This window comes from Gadus chalcogrammus, chromosome 1 (genome assembly GCF_026213295.1).
Source record: "Gadus chalcogrammus isolate NIFS_2021 chromosome 1, NIFS_Gcha_1.0, whole genome shotgun sequence".
Classification (NCBI taxonomy): Eukaryota; Metazoa; Chordata; class Actinopteri; order Gadiformes; family Gadidae; genus Gadus; species Gadus chalcogrammus.
The window spans coordinates 9,977,642-10,002,342 of record NC_079412.1 but is presented as its reverse complement, the minus strand read 5'-3'; the positions used below and the strand labels follow the sequence as shown (position 1 = coordinate 10,002,342).

Below are 24,701 nucleotides of genomic sequence, written 5' to 3'. Positions count from 1 at the left end.
CTATCTGTTGGAAGTATGTCATAGTGAGATGGAGAGGGAGAAAGAGAGAGAGATGTGGCAATAGAGAAAGGGATTCACTTCTAAATGTTTTGGCAGACATTATCAGGGCAATGGTTTCCATCTCAGACAGGAGTTCAGGCCTAGAGAGGGCCTGATTTAAAGGTTTAGAAAGTGGTATTATTACCCCTTAAAAATAACCTGAAGTAAAAACTAGTACAATAAACACCTTTCACCGCAAAAAACCAACAACCCTTCAATTATTCTTTCAAACGTGCTGTCATATGTATTTCATACAAGACTTTTTCAGCTTCCTCGAGGCCCTGCATGGACCTTTGGCTGACTGTTGTGTCTCTATTGCAGGGGGGCGTGTCATGTCGCCTGCTGACGTCTTCATGATCCTGAGCGGTAAAAGCCAGGGGCAGGGGGCTTATTCTGGAACCTGAAAGGCCACCAGTTGTCCTAATGGTGGCCGTCAGTAGTCAGTCTGACTGGCTGCGACCTCGCGGAGTCCATCACTGTCCGCCCCGCTGTTGTTATTACCAAGACAGACGAGGTATGGGCGGGGCTTGCACCACAGCTCCAGGCAATAAAAGACGCACAGATACACCGCGAGCTATTGTTCATCGATGGAAGTTACAAGGGAAGACTTTTGGATGGGTCCTGGAAGGACAAAAGTGGTTCGTTGGAGGCTCAATATAACTGTGTCAGGGTATCAGTGCCAGCGTTGTGTGCTATAAATACTGAGAGCCAGCCTATAGACGGGATGCCTGAGAGGAGGAGCGGGCTACATACAAACATGTGTTTGTGAGTGCGTGGGCACATATGTGCGTGCATATTGGTCTTTTTGTATTTTTTTATAGCTAATGCAGGTGTGTCGTTATGGTTTTTATTAGTTTGATTTCGAAATGTACGAAGGGTTTTATTGACTATTATGGATAATATATTTTCTCACACATGCACATGCACACACACACACACACACACACACACACACACGCACGCACACACGCACGCACGCACGCACGCACGCACGCACGCACGCACGCACACACACACACACACACACACACACACACACACACACACACACACACACACACACACACACACACACACACACACACACACACACACACACCCTCTCTGTTTGTGTCAGCTCAGAGTACTCAAAGGGTCCGACGGAAATCTCCACTGGAGTGAAAGGAAAAATCCTGTCCAGCTCCTCTCAGCGATGGCTCGCCAAAACAGAGAGGTCCAGCAGATACATTCTCAGACAAACCGGGTGGTTTAACCAAAGCCGTGCCCTGAAGCCTCCGCTCCACACCAAGCCAGGAGGAACCTCTGAGCAGACAGTAGCACTCTCTCAGGCAGCTCCCCCTGGGTCAATTATCAGACCCCTCCTGCTTGATCTCCAAGGTAATCGTAAAGCAGAATGTTTGGGCTTCATATCAGCCAGCCGGGATAGCTCAGAGAGAGAGAGAGAGAGAGAGAATGAATGACAGAGGGAGAGAGCCGTACCACTCTAACCTATCATGACATTTACTTGCCCACGGTGGGTCGTGTGAGTGTCATGAGGTCATAAAACGAAGCAGCCACCATGCTATGCGGGGATACACACACACACCTGGTGTGTTTGTGTGTGTGCAGTCTCTTCATACGAAGACCAAAGGCTAGCATACTCCGCCCGCTAGCTGTCTGTCTCTGTATCTCGATATCTCTCAATGCATCAACATTACGTTTATGTATATGGAGATTGTAAACTTCATAACCTTTATGTGTGATGCAGGGACCTCAAAATTGTGTTGATCAAGCGCTTCGGCTGAATCTGGCGCGTCCTGCTCAGTGAAGAGGTTCAAGTCAGCCGCCTGGCTGTGGATGTGTTTTGATGTTCTTTTGACTAATGTGGCTGTGGATAAAGTCAAGCAAACTGTACACCCTACCACATCTTTGCATCCATTTGTATCACTTGGCGGACGCACGCTTTTCTCACTGTACTCAAAACTCAAAGTGTGTATCCAGTGGGAACGTCCCGGCAACAAATCACCCAGGGTTTGGTGACACGATAGGGGGGGGGGGGGGGGGGGTGATGGCAAAACACGCCCTGGGAGTCTACAGGCCTCATTTATCTGAGAAGTCATCGCAGGGTACTATAAACAGAGTGAAAGCATGGGAGAGCTCCAGGATTAGAGCTGTAGAGTGCCACCCCCTCGTCGCAGCCTCGCCGTCACCGACAGCTGTGGCCCCCCCACACATTCTGGATTTTTCCCATCGGCCGGAGAAGCAGTAACCGACGCACTGCCCGGTACACCCCCCCCCCCCCCCCCCCCCAGGCTCCCCTATAGGGGGACTGGATGATATAAATATGATCAAAACCGGTACTCTAGGTCCCTGCGTCGCTACCACCGTGACTTAGGGCTAAATATGGACTCTGTTGAGTCCACACAGAACTTCAAGTGAATCAGCTAAAGCAACAGGCACTGATTCTCCCCAGGCCCCGTGTCGCTTTATTAAAAGGTTTGGGTTGCAGTGAGTCGCCGCCTTCTCCATGTTGTGAACTCGTGTGACTCAGTCCAACTCGTAATCTTCCCAAACACCCCCAACCTCCCGGGAACATCAGAGAACACTGGAGAAATCCGACGCAGATCACGCTGTAATTAGTCAGGATACACGCATATAGAATCACACAGATGTGATGTGTCCACGCTGTGTGTGCGTGTGTGTGTGTGTGTGTGTGTGTGTGTGTGTGTGTGTGTGTGTGTGTGTGTGTGTGTGTGTGTGCGTGTGTGTGTAATGAAACATGCTCAGTGAGTGTGAGATATTTTATATACAGTTCTCAGTGTATGTATGGGTTATGGTTTGTATTATTATTGTATGTGTATAATAATTCTGTATGCCAGATACTTACAGAAACATGTATGCTGTGTTTCTGTAAGTATTTTATACTTATGACAAAAAACGAGAAGGAGAGCGAGAGAGAGAGCGAGAGAGAGAGAGAGAGAGAGAGAGAGGAGGGGGGAGAGAGAGGGAGAGAGAGAGAGAGTGAGAGCGAGAGAGAGAGAGAGAGAGAGAGAGAGAGAGAGAGAGAGAGAGAGAGAGAGAGAGAGAGAGAGAGAGAGAGAGAGAGAGAGAGAGAGAGAAAATAATCATTAATGAGGACAAACGGAACAGAAAAGACACAAGGATCAGGAACCATTTAAACATTTTAATTGAAACGTTTGGTTTCTCATTGTTTGTTTATCATGGGTCTACATCAGGTATCCTAACCTTGTGTGACAACATCACTCACCCCTCAAAAACAAGATACAATCAAGTTCATTATCTAGTTTGGATAATAATTTAGCTATCGCGGTTTACTCTTTGGCTCATCACTACACTATGCACCTCAGGAGGAAACTTTATATTTTCCAGATAAGATGAGGAGGGATCTCCCAGTCCCGGGCTCTCTTAAGTCCAAAATCAAGACAGAGGCTTGTGAATCACAAGCCCCGCCTCTCCTAAAATGTGTCACGGGTCTCGGAAGGAACTCCCCACTTTCCATCACGCTCGGTCCATCAGCAGGGCAGAGCGCTGTGAGAGGAGGAGGGTCGAGGACGCGGACGCAGAAAGGAGCTGACAGAGCGTTTGTGAGATAATACATGCAACAGGGATGCACAGATAGCCGCACCGGACCGCTGGGTGGATTACAAAGTTGAGCCATTGTCTTTGAGAAGAATTGGGATCCGTGAGACATACAGAAACATTCGTTAGATAATTGATTAAAAAAATGGGTTTGATACGCTTTTCTCCACTGATCCTGGGAGCACCCACACCTTTACGCACACTTCTTTGCAGTTTTGCGCTTTTGTTCTGCTGGCAGCCCTTGTGCCAAACGTTCAACCTTGACGTGGAGAGCCCGGCTGTGTACAGCGGACCTGACGGGAGCTACTTCGGTTACGCGGTGGACTTTTACTTGGTGGATTCCGCGAGGTGAGTTTCTTTTGTCATGGAGGAGTTGGATCTGTTTGACGGGTTGTTGCGAACACACAGCACCGGACGAGAGGGGTCTCCAACCTTTTACAGAGAACTTTTTTTTAAGGCTGTAAAGACTTGGAAATGTTTGGTCGATCACATCACAATTGGGAACATATGCCAGGCATAGACCCATTCAACTGGAGCCATTATAACGGTGGGGGTAATTTATATATGTGGGCTAAACGTTATTGTCCCTGTTACAGAAAACTTTTTGTAAATTATTTTAATACCATTTCAATGGTATTAAAATAGATCTGTTACGCTTTTCTTGACGCCCATTGCAGTCCCCCTTTTGTATGTATCCATCCACCTTGGGCTCTAACTGGCTGCCCAACAGGGCTGCTAAAATAACAACTGCAGCTCAGAGTAAACAGCTTTATTCATGAGGAAGGTACCAGCCTATAATTCAATTGAAAACATAGCCCCCCCCCCTCTTCTCTTTTCTCAAATCGACACTAAATTTTAGGTGGGAGGCCTACATTTCCACCAAAGAAATAAGTGGGGTTCTTGAAAAAAATAATCCCACTTATTTGGTTTTAATTGCCTGGCTCTGGCTGGTGGTGATGATGTTGCTTCGCACAGTGGGGAGGCCCCCCACTCTGTCTGCCATCAAGAACGCATTCTAGCACACACTGAAGCCGTCAGACCCCCTATAGGGCTTGGCTGTTCAGATCACTCGTTAGCATGACACTTTTAAAGTCTATTTTATCTCAGAGAACACCTTTTCCTACTCAATGGTTTGTGTGGATACTGGATAGTACTGCAATAGAGAATGGTCTGGCACTGATGTGAGACACATATAAAAGCAGGCTGTATAAAGAAGCCCCCTTGTTCTTTTATTTACACGGCTGCATCAGAAGCACCCATGTACAACGGAAGTGAGCGTATGGAGGTGAAAATAGTCTTCCTGTACCAGTGTCTAGGCTGTAGGCTGTAGCAGTGTCTGTAGGCTGTCGACTACACCAGTGTCTGTAGACTGTAGGCTGCAGCAGTGTCTGTAGGCTGTAGCAGTGTCTGTAGGCTGCAGCAGTGTCTGCAGGCTATAGTAGTGTCTGTAGGCTGTAGACTGCAGCAGTGTCTGTAGGCTGTAGCAGTGTCTGTAGGCTGCAGTGTGTAGGCTGCAGCAGTGTCTGCAGGCTGTAGTAGTGTCTGTAGGCTGTAGACTGCAACCAGTGTCTGTAGGCTGCAGTGTCTGTAGGCTGTAGCAGTGTCTGTAGGCTGTAGCAGTGTCTGTAGGCTGCAGCAGTGTCTGTAGGCTGTAGCAGTGTCTGTAGGCTGTAGGCTGCAGCAGTGTCTGTAGGCTGTAGCAGTGTCTGTAGGCTGTAGGCTGCAGTGTCTGTAGGCTGTAGCAATGTCTGTAGGCTGTAGCAATGTCTGTAGGCTGTAGCAGTGTCTGTAGGCTGTAGGCTGCAGCAGTGTCTGTAGGCTGCAGCAGTGTCTGTAGGCTGCAGCAGTGTCTGTAGGCTGTAGCAGTGTCTGTAGGCTGTAGCAGTGTCTGTAGGCTGCAGCAGTGTCTGTAGGCTGCAGCAGTGTCTGTAGGCTGCAGCAGTGTCTGTAGGCTGTAGCAGTGTCTGTAGGCTGCAGCAGTGTCTGTAGGCTGTAGCAGTGTCTGTAGGCTGTAGCAGTGTCTGTAGGCTGCAGCAGTGTCTGTAGGCTATAGCAGTGTCTGAGCCAGAGGGGCTGGGGCGCTGGGCTGGGCTTTGAGACGGGACTTTGTGCAGACTAGGACGGGGCTCCTCTTTCCATGTGTTCCTCCTCCTCTTCCTCCTTGGCCAGCAGACGCTCTGACATGGAGCCCCCCCCGCCCCCCCGCTAAGAGCCACCATTCATCTCTCTGTAGTCTGGGGTCTTCTGCAAAGATTTATCCTTTTTTCTTCTTTTCTTTTTGAGATGGCATATTTCCCCCTCACCTCTGCTTCTTATTAATGCCTCTATCATCATCGTTTTTCATTTTCACTTCCTTCTATGCTGATGTCATCCAGCACAGCACTTTTAATCCTCACACACACACACACACACACACACACACACACACACACACACACACACACACACACCCTGCTATCGTGATGTATGGGCCTGTGAAGCCGTCACGGCGAGTAGATGACTTCATCTAAAGTCTGCCGAGCTGTGGTGAAAAGGAAATCACGCAAGACTTGGTCTGGAGAGAAAGCGATTGTTTGAAAGTGCAGCTCCCTCCTTTGTACCGTCTCCTGTAATCTCCTCGGTTTGTGGATCCTAGCCTCCAAACTAACGGCCAAATCTCTAGCGAGACCTCTATCGGAAGGAGACACATGGCCCAATCTTGACACTTCATCTTGATTTTGTTTTCGTCTTCAGCTCGCTCGCAGCTTTTAAGACCCTAGGCGTCGGGCAACGTGAAATGTTTTTCCTCTTCTTATCTCTGCTCTCGTGGTTGGCAAACACATCATCATTGCCAAAGGCTACGGGGAGGGTGTGGGGAGCCATGGGGAAGAAGGAATCCTGGGGGTCAGACCGGGGATGAACCCGGACATCTATCTTGTCAGGGTGGAGGATGATTCAAGACCTGGACTCTGACCTCGAGTGTGCAAGCGTGATTCAAAAAGATTATAATTCTGAACATGAAACGGTAAATGTTGTCTTGGCCGCGCGATCGGACACATTGGAAGCATATGTCTCCCACAAGCTCTCACACACGCAGGCTCTATTTCTCTGTGTGTTCCACGGAACCATAACAGAGAGTTGATGCATCTGTGCGTCTGTCCTTCACGACCCCCCTGGCTGAGTCTAATTGAATTAAGCGTGGACGCCGGTGAGCAGCAGACCACCATGGAAGACCGCCGGGGAACCTCTCCGCATGTCACCGCCTTCGGCAGCTGGGGGAGAAAGTAAAGAGTACCGCAATGAACATGGATATTTTTTAAATGATTGTTTCTTCATTTCGATCCGTTGCCGGTCCAACGCCAGACCCCCACCACATGATCAGAGCGGGACAACAGTAACTCACTCAGGCTTACTTTCCCTTGTGCCAGGCGGGGACGGGGGGGGGAGGTGAACGGAGCTGTCCACGCGGAGATAGACGGGGTCAAGGTTCAGACGCTGTAAATAAAAACGCACTTGGGCTCTGGTTTCAGCGGTAACCAAACCACCGCCTAACTGTGCTCCCCACTGGTGGAGGACTTCCACCAGATCTCCTTCCCATTCAAACAGGGAACCGCTTCATTCTCTTATCTTCAGATGAGTTGTGAGAATGGTTCTTGGGGGAGATTGCCGTCAAGGCTTTGTGATAACGTTGAGGCCCCTCCCGCAGCTTGGAGATGCAGGTTGGAGATGAATATAGATTTTCCTCCACTCAGTGTGTGTGTGTGTGTGTGTGTGTGTGAGTGTGTCTATGTGTGTGAGTGAAAGGGGTGTTGGTGATGTGCATTAGCTCATGGTTGGTTGATCCATGATGACGAGCAGCTCAGTGGAGGTCACCCGGTGCTCTGGGCCACTCTGGTGGAGTTTACCCTCTTAAACAAGGTTATCTCTTAAACCAATATTGGGACCCTCTCCAGCAGAGTAGAACTGTGTCCTGCGTCTGCAGTTTGTGGGTTCCACTCCATTGTATGATCAAACTGATTATTATTATGATTATGTTACTGCTGGTTAACGGATCGAATTGGTGTAGCCTACTGTATTCTTCATCCTAGTTTTCAGGGAACAGTTACACACAATATGACACTTTGTTCTGAATATCTCTTTACCTCAGAAAGAAAATAACAATAATAAATAAGATAAATGATTGTTGTTCTCGTCATTCCTTGATTATATGCAACATATGATGACCTGCGCACCATCGGCCGTACGGGAAGCTGTTTTGAAAGGTCCATTTGGGACGGGCATGAGCTCCAGGCAGGCTGCCTTTAATAAGAAACGCTGGTCCTAACTTTAGTACGGTGAGAGGCAATAGAAGGTTTAAAATAATGCTCCTATGTGTGCTCCGGTGGAAACATACGTGGGTGAGAGGGGACGGCGAGGGCTTTATGGAGCCCCTGGCCTCGCTGGACTGCGCTGTATAGAGGCAGGAATGCCCTCCGGACATCACGGCTCGTTTGTTCCACCACTGCCCATTGGTCGCTCTCTCCCTGACGCAAACTTTTGGAGGACGACGTAATCTCTGGCTGCCATCAGGCCTGGTTTGTTTTAACCTCTCCCTCACATAGTGACTCACATCTTTGTTAACCGAATGAAGGCCCCCCTTCATTTAGCAAGTGACGCAAATGCGTTTCACACTGGTGACCTGAGGCATTGTAATGACTGAAATTTCAATCATTCTCAAAATGGAAATTCTGACGTCTGCGCTGTGGCCTTGTGTGTGTGTGTGTGTGTGTGTGTGTGTGTGTGTGCGCATTCGGTGGGTACAGACAGAGACAAAGTGTTCCAACAGCTGCTGTGATTGGGGTTGATAGAGTTGCTTGTGTAGGTCCCCCCCCCCCCTCCAACCCCCGGCCCGCAACACATACACAAACCTATTGAAAACACAACGGCCCCTCTGTCAAGAGGTGTGAACGGCGGGACCCCCCCCCCCCCCCCCCCCCCCCCCCCCCCTGCTGTACTGGTCATTGTGGAGGGAGGTGTGAACCACTGGCCGTTAAACTCCCCATGCCTGGTTTTCAGGGTCAGTTTGGGGATCCTGATCCGAACGTCTGGGCTCTCAGGGGGCCCTAGGAGGCGGTCTTGGCTTGGGGAATACACAGTCTGCCCTGGGTCACGTTTGACTCGCTCTGGTTCGGTGTTGGAGCAGCGGGGTGTTTCCAGTTACCCTGAACCCCGAGTTCTGCGGTGGGCAGGCGGACATGGCTCAGCGGTCGGGCTGAAAGCGGCACTTAGTTCACACGTTGGCGATGGAGGGCGGCTGAGTCCAGGTCAGGGTCCATGTGGTGTTTCTGTACAGGGGGGCAGCAGAAGGGCGGGGGGAGGGTTGAATGTGGGGTTAATGATTGGGATGTGGTTGGATCAATTGTGTTTGAGTGACCTAGAAATACGCATCCTAGCATGAGGCGCCTAAAGCCACCAGTGTCTTTCTGGCAATGTTTACAAGGCCAGAAATAGCACACATGTAATCTGGCCCAGGCACTAATTAGTGACTGTTTCTCCTGACGGTAAACAACCGTTCCTTTCCTTAACTGTTTTACTAATGGCTTTTGGGCCAGTACTTTGTAATTTGCAATGTCAATATCCTTTAGGCACTGAAAGCGTTTTTTTCGTGGTGATTCTGTCGTCTGGTTATCAACAACAATCTGATCTGTGTTGATTAATTCCTTGGAACCGTTTTAAGGAACTGCGTTCCTCCATAGAAGTGCCGGAAATGTACATGTCTTTGGATAACATACCAAAGGGCCTCTCTGGCCGCTATCAGGCCTGCTCAGACATCATCATTCAAACCATGTTTAGTCAGCGCAAGCCACGCCCAAGTCCCTGCTACTCTCATCATGTCTGAGTGTGTGTGTATGTGTGTGTGTGTGTGTGTGTTGTACAGTATGCTCCGGACGTGCAGCACCCCGTCCGGCCCGGCTGTGGCCTTGGCCCTTACTGTGTGCATGACTTCAATTCCCAGCACCATGTGTTGAATGAGATGAGTCATCAATCAGCCCGTACAGCAGCCTGTGCCACTTCTGTTCGTTCCCACAGGGTCAATAAAGTCGGAGAAACCTTCTTTGGACACGCCGGGGATGAAATGAAGAGGAGTAACAATAAGGGTCTGTCCAGTGTCCACCACTTCCTGCTATGATCTCTCAGAGGAAGTTTGTGTGAACTTGGCTTTGGCAGCGTTTAGCTAGTGTGTGTGGATTTCTGTGTGTGTGTGTGTGTGTGTGTGTGTGTGTGCGTGTGCATGCATATGTGTCTGACACACAAAATACACAAGTAGTAAGAATAAGAGAGGGGACTGGTTGTTGAATGTGTTTGTGTGTGCACAGATGGATTGGGGGGGGAGGTCATAGGTCAAGAGTGGCACTTAAGCCACCACATCATCTGAACTAAGTTCTTTCCCATCACTGGTTTGGAACCACTCGTGTCCTGAGTGGTGGTGGTGACGGACACATCACTGACCTTGAGAGCAGGAAGTGCCCTTCTCTTTCTGCTGAGGCGTCACAAGTGGAGGAGGAAGTGGAGGAGGCTGGAGTCTGCAAAAGCCTTGGCGTGGCCTGGTTTCCCTCTGCTTTCTTATGTGATTTCACCCCGTTACAGTACGGTCACACTTAACGACCGCTGCAGACGTTGACGACAGCCACAGCTGGTCGGAAAACACATTTTTCTTTTTATTGTGTTGTGTGTGTGTGTGCTCCACATTTTCTGTAGCTTAAAGTAATTACAATAGTGTTCAAGTGACATAAGCCCTGCAGCTGGAGGGGGGGGGACAATTAAACAGGGGAAAAAGGGGGAGAAATCCTTCTGGGAGGACAGGGGCCACGCTGAGGACTCTGGGACCCAGTCCCCCTGGTTCGGCAGCCCCATGGTGAACCCCCCGGACCACAGCTATAAGCTTAATGTCCCATCAGCACGTTGCTGTGCTCTGCTGCACCCACTCGGTCTAGCAAAAAGCCTTATAAAAAAAAGTGGTTGCAGTGAAGCAATTATGGCGTGGTTCAGCAGAGACGACCCCAGACCCCGCTGGAGGGGGGGGCTGGTGTTAACACATCGCCCACTAGCAGCCCTGAGTCTATTAGAGAGAGTTTTAAGGATTGCTTAATTGGCAAATGACGGCGAGGGCGTCGTTAGTGGCTGATGTGTTGCAGCTGATTGGGCTGGTAGGCGTGACCATGTATGGCACATCTGGCACCACTGCACATTTCTCCTACTCCTTTCTCCTGCCTCCATTAAAAAAAGAATCCGTACCAACTAATGAACAAGGATTAACAGGTTCTGTCTGTGTGTGAACGGCTGTTCAGGCTGGAGCACAACGCTGGACTGTTCGTTTTTTTGGCTTGACAGGAGCATTCTGGTCTAATGGGGTTCAATTCTAATTAAATTAACAGTCATACTGATGGGCAGATGAAATGCAGTTGGTTTCAATGTGACTAGAGTTGGCTCTACAGTGGAAAAGAACGTGTGGTAGAAAACAATGGAGAATTTGAAAGAGGAAGTCATGTTTCTTTGGAAAGACTGCAGAGGACTGAGGCTGCCTGCCACTAGCCCAAGTAACGATAAACCTCCCAATGTTGTATTGGAGGCCAAATCGGTGCTGGGGGGAAGGCGACCACATTTATCCCACTTTTAATGAATATCAGAAAAAAGAACTCAACTGAACCATCTGTGCAGATTTCACACCTATATTTAAACAGGACCCCCCCCCTTAAATATATAAACAAATCTTATAGCTAGCAAAACGTTTGATAAGGTCTGCCAATGCAACAAATGTATTTTGAAATGCATAGCAGATAGGATATATAAAGAAACAGGGATATTCCAGTTGAACAACACTGGTTCCTGCCAGGTAAATGTTTTTTTCTTCATTGTGTGTGTGTGTGTGTGTGTGTGTGTGTGTGTGTGTGTGTGTGTGTGTGTGTGTGTGTGTGTGTGTGTGTGTGTGTGTGTGTGTGTGTGTGTGTGTGAGAAAGCGATGTCTGGCCTTCAGAATGGTATTGAGAACACATCACAGCTGGCAACCGGCTGATTTCATCAACTCTATAAGTTGAGTTTGTTTCCTGTACTGCGTTACGATTTAAAACATTGTTTCTGCAAACACGCTAGCTATCTTTCTATCTGTATCGGTTTCCGCTTATATTAGGCAAACATAAATAATTTCAGAGCCTGTATAAATCAAATAAAGGACCACTGTGTGTCTCGCTACTTCTAACGGGGCCGTGGGTATCTCGGAGCTCAAAATGAGGATTGAACATTTTCCAGGAATACTTTGATGCTTCTTGTCATTAACATTCCTGGATGTCATGGGAAGATTCCGCCGAGACAAAACAGCGATGAGCGTTTCCAACACTCAACAAATGTTCTCCATCAGAACAACGACCCAGTCTGAACAGCAGCATGCTACGGTGGATAGTTCAGTCTTCACCCCCCCCCCCATGGCCTCATCGTGAGAATCCGTGACGGGATGGTTCTCTGGGCTTTACATTAGAGCACAGCTGGGACATCTGCCCAGACTCCTGTGGGGATGTTCACTGCACTTGGTAGTGAAAGGGGCGGTGGACTGTGCTTTACTTTATCCGGGTACGTTCTCATTGTTCTCTTTGTGAATAAGAAACCCGCAGAATGACCCTCTGCCCTACATTTGGATCATTGTTTGGCTTCCTACCGGTGCAATGTTGAACGTCTGTACTAGCCTATGTTTTCTCCTTTCTTATTTCTGCTGGACAACGTATTATTGTTCCTGGTACATCCCCTGTTATCAGATCCCCTCGACTCTCCTTTATACACGTTTCGTTGAATGTCGGTTGTTTGATGTTCACCGGGCCGCAAGCGGACTCAAGCCAGTGTTCCCCCGACCAACTCTGCTAAGTCGGGGTCGGGGTGAGGAGTCCAAGTTTGGCCAACATTTAAACTTTCATGCGCTATTAGAATTTGTGAAACAGGAAAGGGAGTGCTCTTCCTGCTCGCCTCCCCCCCCCCCCCCCCCCCCCCCCCCTCCCCCGCCAGGCTCTGTCTACCCGAGAAGCTTCCCCTTGCCTCTTCTGCCCTCCGGCCATGTCTGTGTTGACACAAAGATAAGTGGTCCTCAATGAGGTAATGTCTAATTGCACAGTACAGACGGACTGTCTGCTGAAAACATTAGAATAATTCACACAATGTTACCATCCTAACCATCATGAACCCGGTCACTCCTCTGACTCATCCCCCCATCCAGCCCGTCATCACCGCTCATCCTCGTTCTTTTCCCTCTGAAGTAGTTCCCGCCGGTTCCCTTTGTTCTCTGAAGACCTGGGGTACCGGGCCGACTCGGCACCACTCACTTCCTTCTCCTGGGGGCTCAGGGAACGGCTTGCCTCAGCCCATTGCTGTCGTTAAATTCTTCTGACAACGAGAACCCCAAGGACTTAGCCATAGTCTTGTAGTAGTAGTGGTAGTGGTGTTCGCACCACAGCTGTAGAAACAACCACCGCTGCTTTCTGAACGCACCACTCGAGGTTTCGCTCCTGCCTTCTTTGTTTTTGCTTTTCAATTAGCCGCACGGGGAGGCCCAGATGTCTGTGTCTGCGACTGTGCATGCAAGCCTCAGTGACTCTAGTGCACTGACAGTACCTGTGTGTGTGTGTGTGTGTGTGTGTGTGTGTGTGTGTGTGTGTGTGTGTGTGTGTGTGTGTGTGTGTGTGTGTGTGTGTGTGTGTGTGTGTGTGTGTGTGTGTGTGTGTGGAGAAACACATGTGCTTCAGCCCAAGTGGTTTCCACAAGGTTATGCAACCAAGAGCTGAAGCCTGGTAAACGTTTCTGTCATTAAGTGAACAATAAAGTGCACATATACTGCCTGCAGTTTACTATTAGTGAGTGTTTTTACCAGGAGTGGTTTATGCAACCTTATAATTAACACCAGAAACAAAAGCTATATGTTGCAACAACCTCAGGTTACGATGGGTGAAGTAATTCATAATGTACCTCATTAAATTGCAGTTTGGGAGATCCGCCAGTTGTTGCTTTATTTGAACAGCATTTTGTGTCTTTTCTCTTCCAGTGTGAGCGTGTTGATCGGGGCTCCCAAGGCCAACACCAGCCAGCCAAACATCACAGAGGGAGGATCGGTCTTCTACTGCCCCTGGGGACTCGGCCAATCAGAGTGCCATGACATCGAGTTTGATGCTGAAGGTAAGAGTTGGAGTCTGTGCTCGCTAGGCAACGTTGGAAACTTGCAGAGATGATTTTATATGTTCTCTGGAAAGGGATCCTGACATTTGTAGGTCATTTGCGGGTGTGGCCGTCCAAACATCCAGGCCTGGGTACTAGTGTAATGTTGTTCCTTGGTAGTTAAGTAGATAATAATTGGCGTCATTTAGCATTAGCTAGCCTCATTTATCTATTGCTGAGAGTTCTATCTGCTTGAATGATTACTGAGCACTGAAGCAGTTCAGTGTATGTACTGTTGAGTTCTGCTCCTCTGTGGAGTTCTGCTCCTCTGTGGAGTTCTGCTCCCTTGTGGAGTTCTGCTCCTCTGTCGAGTTCTGCTCCTCTGTTGAGTTCTGCCTCTCCTCTCCTCCTCCTCCTCCTCTCCCCCTCCCCTTCCCGGCCAGCCGCTGCGTATCAGACGTCAGCACTGAGCTCTGCTGAGTTGCCGCTAGCAGTGGAAACTGGAGTGTCTTTCCTGTTCCTTTGTTGCTTTGTTTGGGAAGGAAAGAACATAATGAAGTGTTGAGGGCATGAACACAAAACACAAAGGTTATTCCTTCCCTCTTCTTCCACTGGGTTTGTGTTGCTGCGCCCTTTGGGGCTTTAGAGAGATAAGAAAACTAGCAAACACGCGTCTCCGAAAACAAAGCAGTGTCTTGTTCGGGTGGTGAAGGCGTCAGCTCAGTCCCCATCAGATAGATCACCTGTGGAGGGAATTAGGAAGTGGGTGAAATGCTCTAATGGACGGCTCCCATTGTGCGGCCTGTCGAGAGCAGCCCTGGTTTAATGGAGTATGGAGATAAGGCAGGGGGGCGTTGACTTGCTCGATGGAAGCAATAGCGTAGCATAGGTCTTGCATTAAGCAGGATTGAGTGTGTGTTAACCTGTGTGTGTGTGTGTGTCCAGCTACACTTTCCTGTTAACAAGAGGGACTTCCTAACAGGAAAGTGTCAAACCCCCTTCCTGGTTTGATTAACTGTCCATTATGCGACTGAGCGAGAGACATTCCACTGACCCTCTGAGAAGCCCGTGTTTAACTACCACTCTCTGCAACGGCAACCATCCAGCGCTCCTCGCCTGCCGACCGCTCGCTGGCCGCTCATGCTCAAATACTGCTGCGCTCATTTTGCAGAAGAAGGAAAAATGTGCATCACATCCGCTGGCCGCCCGGCGCCCGCCGCCCGGCGTCGAGGTGGTGTTGGAGCGGAGGTCGCGCTCCGGCTGCAGGGGGTCAGGGTGAGGGATGGGCCCCGCCGGCCGGTCCAGAGTAGGGGCCCTTCTTCCTTCTCATGACGCTTTGAAAGCGCACATCTGTGAGGAAGAGCCAGTTCAGCCATCTGATCTCAATAGCACATACACGCACACGCACACACACACATAATCGCATATAGAAACACACACACACACACACGCACACACAAATATGATGAACATGCTCGGACTGTGAGCGCATATACATGCCGATTTGGTGGTGTAAACGCCTGTGATATGTATGGGCGTCTCGGGTGTTGTAGGGCACCGCTGGCCGTACGTCTTCTAGTCCACGGACTTCATTAAAAACCCATGAACGGCCATGTTGATATTGAGCAGGTAATGGGATAGTGGACAATAAGCGGTTACATTAGGCCATGATGTCAGTGCCTTCATATCTTGAGCGACCGCAGGGGATCTAATCCGAGCGGGACTTGGGTCACTGGGCCAGGGTGGACGGTGATACGGATCAATCCCATTAGCGAGCGATGCAGGGTCTCCCGCTCTCTCCTCCATCAAAGAGAGTGGGGGAGGGCTGACCCCCAGACCACCGAGCCTCTTAATTAGCTTGACTAATTGGGTCAGACCAGCCAGAGGGCCCACTCCCATCCACTTCCTCCTCCATCCAGATAAGAGCCGGCCCCGTGGACGTAGGGGAGGAAGGGGGGGGGGGGGGGGGGGCATTCGGGGACGTTGTGGTATGGAGGGGGATATGGAATCCCCCCCCCCCCCGTTGGTCATCATAGTCCCCCTCCTCCTGTTCCTCCTCACTCATCACAACAGGGCAAGCTGCTGAGATAAGTGAATTCAACCATTTGTCTTTTACCCGATGGACACCGAAATACACAGACACACACACACACACACACACACACACACACACACACACACACACACACACACACACACACACACACACACACACACACACACACACACACACACACACACACACCCTATTTCAGTGGCCAGCCACTAATGGCTGGTCTCTTGCACAGGGTTCAAAGGGGAAAAGTTTACACACACACACACACACACACAAATACACACATACAGCCCCCCCCCCACTCCCCCCATGTGATGCATCGGTATCCCATCCCATCATGCGCTAACCAGCTTCCCGGCAGTCAGCCGCAGATAGTGTGCTATTGTTGACTCTGACCTCTCAGTTGAGTATCGCCGACGCTGAGCAGTGGGCCGTAGGTGATGTCATCGGTCCAAACATCGACTGGGTGTCGTTGCCGGGGACAACGTCATCGTCCTCATCAGTGTAGTCCTTGTGCGGTACGGAGAACCCCCAAACATGTTCATGCTCGTCTCCAACACAGGGCAGGAACCCAGCGCCTGACATGGTTCTTACTGTAAATCTCAGCCACACACACACACACACATATTTCCTGTACATTCCACGGCCAGATGTGAGGGAACTGTTGGATGATATCAGCTTTCGCAATATGAATTAAAGGTTGCTGCTGCTTGCTGCGTGGCTGCTGGCGCTGCTAGGGCCCGGTTGTCTAGGCGACGCGGCCCAAACACACAGCGGTCCTGGTTGGCTCCGTCGGGTTCCCTGGTAGCGATTCACTCCTCCTATCCAAACAAGGGCCCCTGAGTTATGAAAATATAAAGGAAGGTATGCTGCAGTAACGAAGGGCTGCGGAGCTATCGGAGATTAGTTAAAGTAACACGATTCTCGGGAGCCACTTTCATGCCGAGGTCATGTTATGGCTGGTACGGCCCCACCGTACTATTTATCCTCCGACCGGCCGCCTTTGAATTCATACCGTCCAATTAAAGTTGGCTTCTGTTGGCTTGTGAACACGCTGTGTTGATAGGATGGCCGGCTAGCCGTAGCGGTGGTGGAAGGCAGACGGCGTGATGTGAGGCTGAGAGTGCTGCACTGTGGATGAGTGTAGAAACATAGGGACAGTTGGCAGACGACCATTTGTGTTAAAATACAGCATTTGTGTATTTGTGTTAATGGTCAGCCTGTCTTCCCTTTTACCCGATTCAGAGGCGCACACAAGGGGGAATTAGAAACAAAGAGTCTGAGCCACCAAGAGAAAACGTGTGTGTGTTCTGAAATGATGAGTGTGAGGTTGCTGGGAGAAAACTGGGCCAGGGTTGGCTGTTTTCCTTGGACCGCCGCCCCGTTCTCTGGTTCCAACAAAACGCGCAGCGCAAGCCGTCAGCCCTCAGCCCCGACTCCGGAGTCCCTCAGCAGAGAGGGGAGACCACTGAGGGGAAGGGATCAGGAGAGATCACAGCCTTGGAAGGCACATGATCTCCACATACTCACCCGCCCTACTCTCCCCCCCCCCCCCCCCCCCTACTCCCTGATGAACCCCGCCCACCGACACAGACCGTGTTCTGCTCTCTTGCAACACTCGCCATGGTTGTGTGGGTGTGCGGTTGTGAATTGACACACACATTGGGAAATGAGTGGGAGAAGTGAAAATGTTGAGGTCACCAACAGCTTCCTCGGCGTTAGCTCCGTCTCTCATAAACAAACCGTCCAGGGTCTACGGCGTTCTCCTCCACTCGGGCCTGGATCATGTTCGGTGCTTGGCTTCGATTTCAGGCGCAGAGAGACGGCGCGCTCTAGTGAAGCGCTGTCTTCTCAGGCCATCTGTTACCTGAACTCCTGCCATCCCAGAGTGGAAGCAGGGAGCGATCAGGCTTACTGATGGCCAGGTGGCCGAACAGAATCAGAGGTCAACAGGGGTCAGGCCAGTCCCGAACCAAACCCTGCGGATAATACCCCAATGTAGCGGGGGAACTGCAGTCGAGAGGCCCAGAGCAGCAGCCTCCCCTTGACCGTTTCTAGTACAAAATCCCCTTTGAGCAGAACGCAGGCTGAATGCATTTTCCATTCAAGTTCCATTTGTTGCTGTGTTCTGTCAAAACGTGTTCTCATCGCTGTGCTCCCCCTCTCTCCTGCTCCTAGGGGATCGCACCGTCCTCATCAATGACACAGACCATAAGGCGGAGGTCAAGTCCCACCAGTGGTTCGGCGCCACCGTGCGTTCCCACGGAGACACCATTCTGGTAAGTTGACTCCGCTCCCGGGGGGAGGGGAATAGGGGATGATGGGCAAGGGGGCGGGGGGGGGGTTGCTGTGTTTTTAAAAACTTTTCGGGAGGAGGTATTCCCTGCACTGGCGTTGCCAACAACTGATACTGGTTCTGAATGCTGGCGAGTCCCACTCGGGTCGGGTCAGGGCTGAGTCACGTACCCCCTCGGTTCCTCCAGGGTGTGTCCTCTGAAGGAGTTGCTCTTTTCTACTTCCCCAAAACGCACAGCGCGCCCGGTTCAGCCGATGACCTCAGTGATGAGTGTTGTTGTTCCTCCGTTGGTATGGGGAGGCGTTGTCAGGGTCGTGACCCGGGTTGAGTTACCGGAGTCCGGCTCCAGGGGCACCCCTGACCTCCGACCCCCGGGGGCTCCTCCCCAGTGACGGTCTGGGGGAGACTATTTTCAATGAGAGGAAAAAAACATCTTCCATCTGACCTCATTCTCTCTCCCCCCCCCCCACAGGCCTGCGCCCCACTCTACTCCTGGAGAACCAAGAAGGACGTCCCCCAGTCCGACGTGACCGGGACCTGCTACCTCTCGGCCCAGAACTTTACTAAGTTCGCTGAATACGCGCCGTGTCGCACAGGTATAATAAATATAATAATGATTATTCAATTAATTTGGCTACGTTATTTTCATCTCTATGCCCCCCCACCCCCCCCCCTCTACCCCACCGTTTAACACGACAGCTGGGCCCCCCTGCTGAGAGTTGAGGGTTTCAGGCTGGGGGAGTCAAGTTCTGGACACACAGGGAGAGAGAGAGAGAGGATCTTTGGTGGACAGTGGGCCGACAACCTCCAGAGATCTCTGGTGGACAGTGGGCCGACAACCTCCAGAGATCTCTGGTGGACAGTGGGCCGACAACCTCCAGAGATCTCTGGTGGACAGTGGGCCGACAACTGTGGAACCTCCCCCCCCCTCCCCTCCTCCACCTCCCTTCTCGGGGACAGCGGACAAATTGAGTTTATTATCAAAAACAATGAGATGGGAGCGGCTGTTGTATAATTAGATGGGTGAGGACACTTGGTTAAGAGCTGTCGTGCCTAAATATGTCAAAACGGTGTCGGGTAAACCCTGCATCGCAGTTCACACCTCCTCCTCAAATGTCCAGTGAGTTTGTGTCTTAAATCCGAAGACATCTGAAACCGTGAAGAAACACCCTTTAAAGTAAAACTGTGTGTGTGTGTGTGTGTGTGTGTGTGTGTGTGTGTGTGTGTGTGTGTGTGTGTGTGTGTGTGTGTGTGTGTGTGTGTGTGTGTGTGTGTGTGTGTGTGTGTGTGTGTGTGTGTGTGTGTGTGTGTGCAGAGGTGACGGGTCATAGTGGTCAGGGCTACTGCCAGGGCGGGTTCAGTGCAGACTTCACTCAGGTAAGCCCCAGCGCTCCATGGTCTACTGAAATACTATTAGGTGGTTGTGTTTTAATGCGTTAATCCCCCAAATGTTCTCTTCCTTAGGATGGCAAAGTAGTGCTAGGAGGACCGGGGAGTTACTTCTGGCAAGGTACGTGCCACAAAACACCTGCTCTGTGGAAGCATCTGGCCTGATAAAGAGGATCAGGGCGTGAACCTCACAATGCAACTTGGGATGTTTTCTTTGTGATACTACGCCATTTTGACTCGAGAGTATTGTAGTCGAGTAAACATTAATATACCATAACCTAGGCCAGTGTTGATGCTGTTTTTTATAACGTCAAGCATGAAAAACGCTGTGGCAGTTTCTAACACATCAAGGTCTTCCCATGATGACCAATAATTTCACCATGGATTTAATTAACAATGACAAAAAACGACACTACCTACAGGGTAACGACCATTCAAATGTTACTCTGCTTCCAAAAGGATGCAGAGTGCTGTGACATTACATCGTACAAGCCCTATGCACTGTCAGTTCACCGGTCGGTTTGTGTTTGTCTGGTGTGACCTCAGGCCAGGTGATCTCGGCAGACAAGGACAAGATCATCGAGACGTACTACCCAGGCTACTTCATGCAGTCTGTGGTCGGTCAGCTGGAGACCAAACAGACGGCCATCAAACATGATGATAACTACCAGGGTAAGACCAAACCCTTCCTCTCCACAGGGGGCTTTCTGCTCTTCAATTTGTGTCAATCATACCACTGATTCTACGCATTTGGTGTGTGTGTGTGTGAGATATTTTTAACGTTTTCTATAGATAATTTATGCATATGTCTTCTCATTTTTAAATGGGGATGATATCATTATAATGAGCTTGCTGTGCAGGCCTGAGCTCATGCATGCCCTCTTGTGCTGTCCACAGGTTACTCTATCGCCGTGGGGGATTTCAGCGGTGATAAGCTGGACGGTGAGTCGTAGACCAGCCTCTCAGGCTCTCATGGAGAAAGCAAAGCTCCAGCTTGTATGATTACACTGCATTACATTAGTCGTCTAGTCATGGAGCAGGAACGTTCATCCAGTGACTTACCTGTCAGATGGGGGAACAAGTGGTAGTGCAAACTGCTGGAGTAGATAGATAGCAAAGGGCTTTCTTACGCAACAACAATGTCTACATTTCTGCACTATACTATTTCTATAAAGATAGAGTGATGAGTTTTTAAACGATTTAAACATAAATAGTTAAAAAATGTCCCATATCCCACACAAAGTTGTGTAGATGGATAGATAGATAGGTAAACAAACATTAAGTATATATAATGTGTATTCTTACTTCCCTGATAAGACCATGACTGAATAGTTAATAATTCGCTCTCTTACAGATTTCGTTGCCGGAGTTCCTAAAGCGTCCATTCTTCGCGGAGTGGTAAGAAACATCCACACTCGCATTTTGTGGACTTAAGTCACCTGAAGACACATCCTAGTATCAATTCATGTTCAGAAGCTGTTGGACTTCACTTTCATGTTTCTGCTCCCAAATAGGTTTCCATTTTCAATGGCACCAACCTGAAATCCATGGTGGAGTTCAAAGGTGAACAGGCAAGTGACGTCCTACTTTATGAAGAAACGTGTTAAAAAGCAAAGCCAAATCAACTGCGTCTGGAAGCTGAACACAGAGCCCTTTTGTGTTTTCATAGCGCTGTTACACGCAACAGATCCTTATTCGTTGAATCAGCGTAAAAGCAAAAATAATTTCCCTTTTAAAAAAATGTTGAATAGTTTACAGGCTCGCGGTTCCTCTTGTAAATCTCAATTATTCAGGGAAAGTGCAGCGGCAATTTGTGCAAATGACTCTGGGAACAGAGAGAGGGCTGGCCAAGGCTTTAACCCACGCTGATTGGCTCAGCTGAATAAATACCATCAGGAGAGCGCTTGGTTCCTGGAGTCTGGATAATCACTCTGCCTCTACCTCTCCTTCACCATAGACCCTCTTAACATGTTGACTCTCCTCACAGGTTGACTCCCCTGCCATGTTGATTCTCTTAACATGTTGACTATCCTTCAACTTCACAAAAAAAGCCCCCATTTCTAGCCGGCTGTATTAGAGGCTGCCTTTATGACTGTTGAACTTCTCACTTCGTTAAAAGCGTGAATCGCACGTACTAAAGAGCAAAGTGTTTTTATGATCGCGTGATGACTGTGTATAGTTAAAGAAGCATGGCGTGGAATAAGATGATGGCTTTAGATTATAGGCTCACTGCTCTCTGTTCAACACCCATCAGTAACCCTGCTCTTTCAACAGATGGGTTCCTATTTTGGCTACTCGTTGGCCACGACCGACATCAACAGCGACGGGTAAGAAGGAGACGCGTTCTGACTTACCCCTCCCTGTTCCTCTACTCTAACCCTCCTCCTCTCTGTCGCCTCTCTCCTAGTCTCTCTCTCTCTCTGTCTCCTCTCTCTCTCTCTCTCTCTCTCTCTCTCTCTCTCTCTCTCTCTCGTCTCTCTGTCTCTGTCTCTGTCTCTGTCTCTGTCTCTGTCTGTCTCTCGTCTCTCGTCTCTCGTGTCTCGTGTCTCGTGTCTCTCTCTCTGTCTCTCCCCTCGCTCTCCCCTCTGTATGTTAATCAGCTGGGCGTTAGCTCTGTGAAGAGGTTCCCCCCCGAGTGCGGGGTTCGTGTGGGGAACCACACGATAACGCGTGCGTGGAGGCGCCGGGGTGTCTGAGCGTACAGCGTGCTGACCCCCCCTGTGTCCCCCAGGCTGACGGACTTGCTGGTGGGGGCCCCCATGTTCATGCTGCGGGGGTCTGACGGGCGGCTGGAGGAGGTGGGCCGGGTGTACGTCTACCTGCAGCGCGGGCCCCTGGACCTGGAGCTCAGCGAGCCCCACCTGACCGGCGTGGACGCATACGGCCGCTTCGGGAACACCATTGCGCCGCTGGGTGACCTGAACCAGGACGGCTTCAATGGTGGGTGGCTGGTTCTCGTGCTGCGTTCAAGACAAGTCGGGAGAGAAATTAATTTAACTGTTTTTAGATTACAGGTCGGAGATTCGGTTATCTTATTCTTTTAACACATCGTTTGATGTGTAATTATCCAGTATGTGTATAAAAATCGTCTATTTTACAGATTCAATTAACTAGCCAGTGTTCATCTCCTTTCTTTTCCATATTTTTTCCAAAAGTATCATAAATTGCAGCGGTATACATTTTTGGTATTCAGCATTGAGCCACAATATGGCAATCTTCCATCAAGCATTAATGAACCCCCTTCCAACCCATTTGATTTAATTTTGAGCGGGAACACAATTTTGTCGGAAGTCAGAATCGCAGAGTTGAAACTCCCAGCTTCCGAATTGTTTTGAACATGACATGAAGAGGATGCCCTGAATTGTCTTTTAGCCGCATTGGGTTTCGGTAGCTAACCCCTAACCTTTGCTCCTTGGTCGTCTGTGCCCCAGACGTGGCGGTCAGCAGTCCGTTCGGCGGCGAGGGGCTGCAGGGCCTGGTCTACATCTACAACGGCCACGCGGGCGGCCTAGGGAGCAAGCCCTCCCAGGTGATCACCGGCCAGTGGGCGGCCCGGGTCATCCCCGCCAGCTTTGGCTTCGCCATGCGAGGAGCCAAGGACCTGGACATGAACGGGTACCCGGGTGAGAAGGAGGAAGAGGAGTGGACCCAGTCACGATCTATTGGTACTGCTCTGGTTATTTAAACCCTCTCTCTCTCTCTCTCTCGCCGGGCTAGATCTGATCGTCGGGGCCTTCGGCGTGGACAGGGCGCTTCTCTACAGGTACGGCTCCGTTGCAGCGGACTACATTACCCAGCATGCTCATGGTTCTGTGTAATGTTTTGTCACTGTGGACATTGGACTGATTGTGCTGCTGGTTGTTTTTCTCTGTTTTTGTGTCTGTGTCAACCGACAGGTCTCGCCCAATCGTCAACGCCATCGCCACCATGGCCATTTCCCCAAATATGATCAACCCTGAGGAGAAGAACTGCCCGGTCACCAACGACAACATCACCATACTAGTTTCCTGGTAAACGTTCAACAAATCAGATTCCTTCAAGACGCTTCGTCATACACTATTGTGTAATGATGTGTGTGTGTCTGTGTGTGTGTGTGTGTGTGTGTGTGTGTGTGTGTGTGTGTGTGTGTGTGTGTGTGTGTGTGTGTGTGTGTGTGTGTGTGTGTGTGTGTGTGTGTGTGTGTGTGTGTGTGTGTGTGTGTGTGTGGAAACTCTGATAAGGACTAGCGCAACTGTCAACATCCCACCCTGTGTTACGCGTTGTCCTTCCTGCTGACCTTCTGATCCATGCGTCACAGCGGCCTGTCACCTCTCACCTTCTATAGGAGCAGTGATAACTCTGTGAACCATACTTCTGTCAAAACATCTCTTCAGCTTTCTATTGGATTGTGTGAGATTTCGCCAATGCGCATGGTTTTATATTCCCAGCAGCCGGGAGAGGAAACAGATTGGAGGGGTGGGGCTAAGGGTGGGGGCCGCCTGCTGCTCAACCCGGTTGACATGCTGTGTGTGTGTGTGTGTGTGTGTGTGTACGCGCACTCCCCCGATCCATGAAGGAAACTCTTGTATACACATGTGTTTTGATTAGGCCGTGTTGCCTGGCGATGGACTGGGGAGTTGTTGGTGGGGTTTTTTCAAAGGGGGAGCCTGTAGTCTCTCCGCTGTGGGGCTTTTGAATGAGATATTGTTTGGTGGTGGAGAACAGCTGGGACGCATCAGGACGCAGGGACACTTTACAGAGAAAAGAATGAACATAACACACAAACCGTGTACACACACTCGCTCGCACTCGCACATGAACAGACCCACGGACTTTAGAGCAAAGGCATGTAGCTGTTGCGTTCTCTCTCTCTCTTTCTCGGGCTCCACACTCTCTTTTACTCTTGAACTCTGTGTCCCGCTCGCTCTTTTATGTATCTCTCTTTCTCTTTCTCAGTCTCTTTCTCGTTTTCTTTCTGTGTTGACTTCCATTTTCATCTACCCCTTTCCTTGCTCTGTAGGTAAGGGGTGTGTGTGTGTGTGTGTGTGTGTGTGTGTGTGTGTGTGTGTGTGTGTGTGTGTGTGTGTGTGTGTGTGTGTGTGTGTGTGTGTGTGTGTGTGTGTGTGTGTGTGTGTGTGTGTGTGTGTGTGTGTGTGTTGGGGGGGGGGGGGGCGTGGGACAGCGGTCCCCCACCGTGTGCATGATGTCATGGGA

The 24,701-nt window shown here is 50.0% G+C and overlaps 1 protein-coding gene across 1 annotated transcript in view; it reads left to right on the top strand.

Annotated features, from left to right (window-relative positions):
* The first annotated feature begins 3,553 nt into the window (after positions 1 to 3,553).
* The window catches only part of itga5 (integrin, alpha 5 (fibronectin receptor, alpha polypeptide)), a 35,978-nt gene continuing 14,830 nt past the window's right edge, over positions 3,554 to 24,701 (top strand). The window contains exons 1-15 of the mRNA XM_056587924.1: positions 3,554 to 3,966; positions 13,658 to 13,788; positions 18,002 to 18,102; positions 18,592 to 18,715; positions 19,435 to 19,496; positions 19,584 to 19,629; positions 20,055 to 20,180; positions 20,406 to 20,450; positions 20,863 to 20,906; positions 21,023 to 21,079; positions 21,783 to 21,835; positions 22,240 to 22,448; positions 22,940 to 23,131; positions 23,226 to 23,271; positions 23,405 to 23,518. Of these exons, the coding sequence (XP_056443899.1) occupies positions 3,764 to 3,966; positions 13,658 to 13,788; positions 18,002 to 18,102; positions 18,592 to 18,715; positions 19,435 to 19,496; positions 19,584 to 19,629; positions 20,055 to 20,180; positions 20,406 to 20,450; positions 20,863 to 20,906; positions 21,023 to 21,079; positions 21,783 to 21,835; positions 22,240 to 22,448; positions 22,940 to 23,131; positions 23,226 to 23,271; positions 23,405 to 23,518 (1,553 nt within the window). The 5' untranslated portion in view covers positions 3,554 to 3,763. The remainder of the gene's footprint in view (positions 3,967 to 13,657; positions 13,789 to 18,001; positions 18,103 to 18,591; positions 18,716 to 19,434; positions 19,497 to 19,583; positions 19,630 to 20,054; positions 20,181 to 20,405; positions 20,451 to 20,862; positions 20,907 to 21,022; positions 21,080 to 21,782; positions 21,836 to 22,239; positions 22,449 to 22,939; positions 23,132 to 23,225; positions 23,272 to 23,404; positions 23,519 to 24,701) is intronic.